The sequence below is a fragment of the Tinamus guttatus genome, unplaced genomic scaffold (genome assembly GCF_059628265.1).
Source record: "Tinamus guttatus ecotype Peru unplaced genomic scaffold, ASM5962826v1 Tinamus_guttatus_pri_ptg000010l, whole genome shotgun sequence".
NCBI classification, from domain to species: domain Eukaryota; kingdom Metazoa; phylum Chordata; class Aves; order Tinamiformes; family Tinamidae; genus Tinamus; species Tinamus guttatus.
This window is the reverse complement of record NW_028288544.1, coordinates 4,241,428-4,250,039: the sequence shown is the minus strand read 5'-3', so window position 1 is coordinate 4,250,039 and position 8,612 is coordinate 4,241,428. Positions and strand designations below refer to the sequence as shown.

The window sequence follows — 8,612 nt, the reverse complement described above, 5'->3', positions numbered from 1 at the left end:
CATGTTAATGACATTTATGTAAGAAGATACACTGAGTTTCATTGGTCACCTCTTTTGTTTCAGCGGTTTAATAAGAAACTATGAAATAGAGGTTGTGCAATTCCAACACAAGAGCGCCAAGAAGCTGAAAACTTGTAGAAGGAGTGGATTGCAAACATGGATTTCAAAAATACTGAATAAACCAACATGTAGAAACTGCAGTTGAGTCTCTGTCATCTGAACTTAAAGGAATTTGCATGGCTGGATTGAGGAAAGTCCCAGACTTCCAGATGAATTTATTTAAGTTATGAAGAACGTTTGCCTGTGGAAACTCCCACTAAACAGACTTGCTGCTTTTTACTATGTATGGATTTCTGCAGTGTATTGCACTTACTCAAAAAATTGTCAAAACTTATGTACAAGTAACCTGGTAAGTTTTTTAAAACTATACATAATATTTGAAACATATGCTGTTGTTAGCTCTGTCAGATTTCCTATTATAAGTCAACTTTTTGAAGTTGTTTTTAAAGACTGTATTTGAGTAAGCAAATTTGAGAAGTTATGTTTCATATTTCAGTTTATAAAGCACCTTGTAAGGAAAAAAATCATGTTAACCAGACTGCCAGGTTTTGGGTTTGTCCCTTCTATTCCAGCAGTTGCTGAAAGTACTGTAAATGCTGAGATCCTGCATGGTGAGAAGGGTGAAGCACTTTGTTCTTTCAATATATTCACTTTACTTGCGGATTCTTGTCTTTTCTTACATAAAACTAGGAAAACTATAAATTCACACACACACACACAAAAGCAGGCTTAGATAGATATCCTGAACTGGTTCCAGCTTCTCTTTTAAATTCTCCTTGCTTTTAATGGTGGCTATATCTTTAAGAAGAAAAGTAAATTGTTAGAACCTTGATGTTATGCTTTCTTAGTGTTCCTTTGAGTAGTGGAGTGGAATTTATTATTTTTCTTTCTCCTGATGCATAACAAAGATAAGCGAAAGCTCTGAAATCCAAAAGGTAATTCTGCTTCAGACTTTCAGAAGTTACCTGCTTGTTTTTATTTGCCCTAGATGTTGATGTTGTCTAGAAGATCATGTACCTTTGCTCTGTGAAAAGAACATTTTGTGCCCTGGGGCTAATTAACTCTGTAAAGCTCCTGCAAAAGACTCTCACCTGCTCTATTTTATTTCTTACATTTGTCTGACAGTTCCTTTAAAACTGCTTTGGAGCCTCGAGTGAAAGAGCTAATTGCTGTCCCTGATCGGAGTCTAGCATGCAATAATACGGGAATTCTTTGATTTAAGCTTAAATTACTTCAGAAAAAGAAATAGTTTGCTCTTCCTATCAACCCTGAAAGACAGGCAAATGGTATTCATGCTCAATGAGCATGAGAAAAAAAGATGATCTTGGAGTCTGAGAGTTGTAAATCTCATTTTTCTCCTCCAAACATACTTGCGTGTTTGTGTTTGCTTTGCAACTGCTTTGTGTGAGGCCGAGACTCTTAACTGCTGTCACGTTATGCCCCGTGTGCTGAAAATTTCTTGCTACGTGTTGTCTTGTTAAGGATGTTCTTACCTGCTCACAGGAGCAAACTTAGGACCTAACATTCATCTTTTTAGGTGCTATTAATACATCCCCAAATCATTTGCACTTCACAGCAGGGTCGCTGGTTTTACACGCTTTGAATGATGTGGTGAAAGAATAGACACCTTTGCTCTGAAGTACTTTTGGCAAGAGAAGGCAGCTCAGTCACCATATGGCCACATAAATCCCCTTCAAAAGGAGGCTAGACAAAAGGCATTTAGCTTAAAGGAAAATCTTTCTGCTCCTAAGAGGTCAAATCACTTGGCTTTGTTATTTATACCCGATAAAGTTATGAAGCATTCCTGATCAGAATCTGGAGATGCAGGTCCGTCTACCTGAGATAATTTAATTAACACCAGCTGCTTCTCTCCCTCCCCCCCCGCTTTTTTTTTCAGTAGTAAGAAGCTACTGGTGTGTCACTAAAATTTTTTTTCACATGGGGAAAAAGTTAGCCAAGGAAAACTTATTATACAAGGAATTGATGTTTTAATACATTTCAATGAATTAATTTTCGGAAGACATTTTGGCTCTGTAAAAATGAAAGTATTTTTCTTATAGGAAGGAGAACTTGGAATTAATAATCTTTGCAATGTTAGTGACATCACAGGAGCGGTGAGTAATGATTTGCTTTGTAATTACCAATAATTTACGTCATTACTATTTGAATAACCCAGGTACAATGATTATATCAAAAACTCCATGTAAATGTGTGCAGTTCTCTCTGGTATAAGTCATTAAGTTGTGTGCTTACTTTTGGCTCAACTTATTGAAAAGACAACTCCTTTCTTTGTTTAAAGAAAGCTTTTAGTAATAGAGTGTTGGTCTCTGCTGTGAGTTCTCTTGAGATATGTGATCTACAAAATTCACAAAGCCATTTTTGAGAAAATGGTTCAAAACCAACATTCCCTCCAAAATGCAGATCATAAACACTGCTATATTTGGCTGGATTTGCACAAGGAAGAATTGTTTATTTTGTTTTCTCATGGGTTTGGTGGGAGGAAAAGCAAAATGACAAGAGTAGAAACTTTGAGAGCTCTGTAGGACTTCAAAAGTTTATCTCTATATAGACAGGGGCATGAGCTTTCCATAGAAGCTTTCTTGTAAGGGAGGTAGCTGATGTTCTTGTAGCTCAGTTTTCAAATGCAATTTATGTGAATAGTTATTCTTCGAAGAGCTGTGGAGAGTTCATTGATATTTTCCACAGAGGTTAGTGGGAAGCAACCTCCCAGCAGCTGGTATCTAGCAAGGTTGGATAATTTATAACTCTGAGGCCATAAAAGGCTGTGTTGTCATGACAATACATAGCAACACCAACCTGCCTCTTTAGGTTACTGTGTATCTCTGCTCAGCATTATCAAGTCTATTGTCTTTCTGTCTTTTTTACTTGAAACTTTGCAATATTTGATGCCAGACCTCCCAGCTTCCAGAGACATTACATTATTCAATTTTAAAAGAAAAATGCATAATATGTTTAAGAAAAGGACAAGACAGATTGAGAAAGAAACATTTAGCTTCAAATACAAAGCACATGATATGTATCGTGTCTTTGAAATCTCATATTTTTAAAGACTATACCATGCCTGCTGGAGAGTGAGGGGCTTGGATGTTTGTCTTTTGACTTGGCTGTGCATCACACAGCATTTTGCATTTTCAGTTTTGTAACTTTCCCCCAATGACCAAGTGGTAAAGTACAAGTGGGCGACAGGGAGCGATGATGCCTCAGTCCCAGAGCAAGGCTGAATGTGGTCCAGCCTGGCCAGATCTCCTTCTGCCCCTGGGGCTTTCCATCAGCATTTTCTCAAGGCCTGTGCAAAGATAAGTGCTCTCCCCAGGTGATAGGCACAGTCCTCCCAGGCATCTTTCAGCCTTCTCATTGCAGGTGACAGCACTGGTCTATAATGGAGCTGGATATGCAGGCACTATGTTGCACAAAACAACTTCTAAGAAAGTGTTTTCTTTGTTTTTCTTTCTTTCTTTTTTTCCCCTGTTCTACTCCATATTTGATTTTACATTTGGAAGGACATTATACACCATAAGTCCATTACCCCCTCTTTGTTAAACTTCATATTCTTGTAAAAATATTCTGATTTAAAAAAGTGTTACAAATCCTAAATTTATACACGTATGTATAGTATGCATGTAGTATGGTTTTCTATCTAAGTAGTTTTTTAAGGATCTAGGGCATGGAGAAATGCTGTATGATCATTAGTTGGTCATAGATCAGCTGGAAGCAGAACTCAAGTTCCCTATGTATAGTTCTCATGCCTTTAACAGTAAAACATCCCTGCTCTTTAAAAGTATGTTTTTTAAAGTCCTTTTCGAGTCCTGAAAATCACTGTGTGTCTTTGCAGTGCACAGAGGGATGTCAGTTTTGGAATGCAACGGTGCAAGACAACTGCCCGCTGCAGTGTGTGAGTATTGCCTTAGTCGTGGTTTTACAGCATTTACATCGAATACATCAATTACATTATCCAGGGGCAGGAAAGCAAAATGTAACCAGACCAATGTTTCTATGATAAAAGATTTAATGTCCTTTTATTTATTTATTTATTTATTGATCCAGTGCTTTTGTAGTTTCTCTGTTTGAAAACTCACAATTCTTGCTACAGGAGTGACTTGTAACATTAAAAGCTTTTGTTGTATTTATCAAAATGCGGGGCACTTTAGAGTTCCCTAAGATCAATCTCTCATCCAGATTCTGAGGCAGTGGCACTGGATTGGTATTTTTCAGGGTTCAACCTTTCTTGGACCTATCTCAAAGTTACATGCAAATGTAAATGCAGTACATATCTTTACTAGATTTCTTGCTTTTTCCAAACGAAAGTATCGTGGATTTGGGACAACAGCCATGGAAATTTTTGAACTGTTCTTTTATTGGAGACTTTGCAATTTTTCACGTGTGGGTTTTCCTCCTTTAATTATTTACCAGTGGTAAAGTTTTGTAGTGTACCTTTCACCATAAGAAATTTGTAATTTTTTGATATTATCTGTTTGAAATGCTCTGCATTTATATGTATGCTAATTCTGTGTTTTTCCACTTTGCCTCTTGGCAGAACAAGACATACACCAGAGAATGTGAGGTAAGTTAGGTGCCATCAGATCAATACAAACTTAAAACATGTATTTTTTTAAATGTTTACTCACAATGTTCATATAGTGCTAAGAAATAAAATGGAGATATACAAATTTATGAATCCAGGCCTCAGACTTTTTTGTGCTCTATAAAACTGAAGAATGAGACAAGTATTTGAATATATAACCCCTTCTTTCTAGCATGGTGACTAAGGATATGCTTGCATTGAACACTGATGTATAAAAATAATATTGTCTTAAAGCAGTCTCATCATACCAGTATGGAACACAGCACAGACTTATTTAAGTTATTTTCTAGGTCCTCATGGGAGATTTGTTCTATTCAGTTTTTCAGTAATAACATGAAAGATAAACTAGAGAGAATACTTATTAAGTCTCATATGACACCAGCTTGCGGTGAAGCGGGGGAAGAAAAATGGGAGCTAGACTAGAATATAAAACGTTCTTCTGATTGGAGAAATGGTATAAGTAAAATGCAATTCAATAAGAACCAATATGTTGCCCTCAACTAAGAGATCTAAAAATGTGTGAGGTTAAGATGTGAAGTGCCTGGTCCGTCTGTGCTGCAGATGGCCTGGTGTTTAGAGCAATAAGTACAAGTCAACAAAGTGCTGCTGCTAAAAAGACAGTGTCTTTTTAGGGTCTCTTAATGTTAGCATGGTGTGTTGGATGGAACCGTGGTGAGATGATTGCAGGGTTCTGGTTGGGACTGTTGAGACCTCAGTACGAAAGTTGTGTCTACATGAGAGCTACACGCTTCAAGATGGTTGGTGATGGAGGAGCCGGAGAGAATCCCAAGTACAACACAAACACACTGGGCAGCCAGAAAATATGACTGATTTTTTTTTGGGGGGGGAGCTTTCTTTTTTATTTGTGAAATTCTGAATATGTCAATGATTTAAAAATGTACCCAATGTTTTGGAGAACAGGGACAGTGCAAGGAGTAATCAAATTTTGTAGCAACAGTATTTATTTATTTATTTATTTTCCTGTCTGACTGCTCAGTGTGCTAGTTTAACCCACTGACCCTACAAGAGTTTTTTGATGGATTATCTTTCTGCTGGATAAGTTGACAGAATTGTCCTCCCATGCATGCAGAGGTCATGGCAGTCTGCAGGGCAGAGGAGGAGACGTGGCAATGTGACAACTTTTTATTGGCTCAACTCTCTTCTGGGTCCATATCCTGGTACTCAAGTTATACTCTGGTTTAATATTGTCTTCTGGAGAGAGAGGAGTGCTGATCAAACTCAGTGGGAACATTCATGAGAAAGGGCATAACTCATAAAGGGGCAGTTTTTGTGGATGTGTGGATATACAAGGATTTCTTTTTTTCTGGGACAGCAGATGGCAAATTTCGCTCAAAAGTTCTAAGAGCAGGAGCTTCAATAATCCTCTTACTTTAAGCAAAAATTGGATTTGTGGCTCTGACAAAGACCAAAAGCAGAAAAAATACATGAAAAAAGAGACAAGTGGTTGGAAATGTTCATGTTGAAAGAAGCTGAAAGTGCTATGCATCAGCATGGTACTGAGGACACCATCCTCCATAAAATAAACATTTCTTGAATGTAAAGAAAAGTTCCAGTTTATAGCCAGTGACCGATATCTAATACCCTAGACTTTGCCTGCTTAATATCACGACATTTTATTTAGAAGTGTTTTATTTCTCTGAGTATGAAAACACATGAAAAACTTCTTTAAATGCTCACACTTGGCACGGGTTTTCCAGATGTGAGATCATGTATAACAGAATATATTTATAAACTAGCTTATAAATACTAGTTTCTAAATACATCTCAGCTGCAACTGTGATTGAATTATTCGGAAAAACTTGTCTTGCCAGTTTCCATGGGGCGTGGAAAGTGCATCTCCTAGCATCAAAGGAAGAGAGCAATCAAAAAAAACCCACCACTTAATAATATTGAATTGCTTCTGAAGGATGGAAAAGTTAATTGTCATTTGAAAGGTGGCTGCTATATGAAGCAATCTTGAAGCATTTATAGGCCAAATCACCCACCAGAATAAATAAGCCCAAACAAAATGCCTATTTAGAAAAAGATGATCACTGACTTTCAGGAGCCTCAGTCTTGTAAGACATTTTTAAGCTACTGCGATCCTCTTGTATAATAGGAGGATCGCAGTAGCTTAAAAATGTCTTACAATATTGCCACCTGTTCTTTAGTTCTTTGCCAATAAGACACAGTAGCCCTACATGTCTCCCAACCATAAACTGAAAACTCTTGGAATTCTTAGGATGTGAATGTGGAAAGCTCACTACGCTAGGATCTGTTACAATTGCAGCCTGGAGGCTGTAAGTAACTCCTAACAAGGCAGTGTGGGTTGGTCAGGGCTGCTCTGTAAGAGCATCATTTTCAACCACTTTGAAAATTCAGGGGTGGTACATTCATAGGAAATACTAGGAATGGGAAAGAGTGCAACTCAACACCAAAGTATTGAAACCAAAGCCTGTTTCTACATTCAGCAGCCCCATATCTGTACTTTCCATGAGGGGACAGTGAAGACCTTAATTTAATGGCCAGTGAAACTGCTGGAGTGATTTTCAGCAAGCTCCTTGGAGAGAGTTTTGTGATACTGTTGTTTTTTTTTTAGAATGAATGTAATAATTCCCACAGGATTCATATGTATCTGCATTAAAAAAAAGTATCTTCATAGTGTCTACTATTTGTCTAGTAGGAGACCACATTTACACAAAACTAACCAGTGAGTTCTGTGTCCTAAACAGAGAGTTTCCTGCAAGTTTGGCTGTAGTCGTGCAGAAGATGCCTATGGTATTGAAGTACAGAGTAAGTCTGAAGATACCATTCTGTCTGATGAACGGTCTGATAGATTCAGCTTTAAGGGTATAATTTTGCTTCACAGTCTGGATTTCTTTGGTTGAAATCAGGATTGTCTTATCATTTTTGATTCATCAAAAAATTACCTCTCTCTCTCTCTCTCTCTCTTTTTTTTTTTTTTTTTTTTTTCTTTTTGGCAAATATAACTCTGTCTTTCAGTGAAACTGTTTTTTAACTTCCCTGTGAACTTGTGACCTTCTAAATCCAACTTCAGCTGTTTAAGATGGTACTTTATAGAGCACTCCTCTTTGATCTGACTGCTTCTGTTGCAATCACTGACTAAAGTTCCTATAACTTGGGAAAAATTAGGCCAATACAGTGCTATTGAAATAGACTCTTCAAAAACCTTTTCTTCCTAAATCTTTTGTATCTTCTTTAGGTTTCTATTCATCAAAAATTTACTAAGCGCCTTCGGCTAAAGGGGCATTTACCCCTGTGCAGAGCTGCAGTCACATTTATTAGCATTGAGTTTCGTGTTCTGATTTGTATTGAACTGTGTGTTTGCCTTGTGTCTTGTGATTTCTTCTACAACTTTTAAAATATTCTCTTTTCTATAATTTTATTTGCTTCACAAGTCTAAGGTATAAAGTAATATGTTTTTACCATTAACACATTATTGTATTTCTTTCCAGACTATTTGAACAAGCCTACAGCACCATTTGCATCTACCATTGGGAGCCACAATGTGACTTTGGGGTGGAAAGCAGCTAACATCTCTGGGGTGAAATATATCATCCAGTGGAAGTTCAGCCAGCTCCCTGGAGACTGGAGGTACACAGAGGTAAAAAAGGAAAATTTCTTTTATTTTGCAAGGAAATGTGTTCTTGGTTTTATTTATAATGCAGCCCTGCAGTCCTATTTCACTGGGGAAAAAAATGACGACTATTAGTAAAGTGCAATCACAACTAAAATGATGAAAGGGAAGAGAATAAAGAGCAGCATCTAAAGCAGTAATGGCTGAATGTGAATGAATTGTTTCCTTTGTGTTTTTGTAACACTGGTTAAGAAAGTTTAAATGTATTAAGATTGCTTGTGTGCTTGTAGTGCCCTGGCTGAATTTATTGTCTCTACTTGTTGCTTTATGTTAGGAAAAAAAAAAAGTTAT

General features: G+C 37.2%; 1 protein-coding gene across 2 annotated transcripts in view; it reads left to right on the top strand.

Annotated features, from left to right (window-relative positions):
- Positions 1 to 286: 286 nt before the first annotated feature.
- Positions 287 to 8,612, top strand: part of ROS1 (ROS proto-oncogene 1, receptor tyrosine kinase) — a 70,892-nt gene continuing 62,566 nt past the window's right edge. For both annotated transcript variants that reach the window (XM_088522141.1, XM_088522134.1), the window contains exons 1-6: positions 287 to 409; positions 2,121 to 2,174; positions 3,914 to 3,973; positions 4,616 to 4,642; positions 7,396 to 7,456; positions 8,140 to 8,288. In XM_088522141.1, coding sequence (XP_088378267.1) covers positions 287 to 409; positions 2,121 to 2,174; positions 3,914 to 3,973; positions 4,616 to 4,642; positions 7,396 to 7,456; positions 8,140 to 8,288 — 474 coding nt within the window. The remainder of the gene's footprint in view (positions 410 to 2,120; positions 2,175 to 3,913; positions 3,974 to 4,615; positions 4,643 to 7,395; positions 7,457 to 8,139; positions 8,289 to 8,612) is intronic.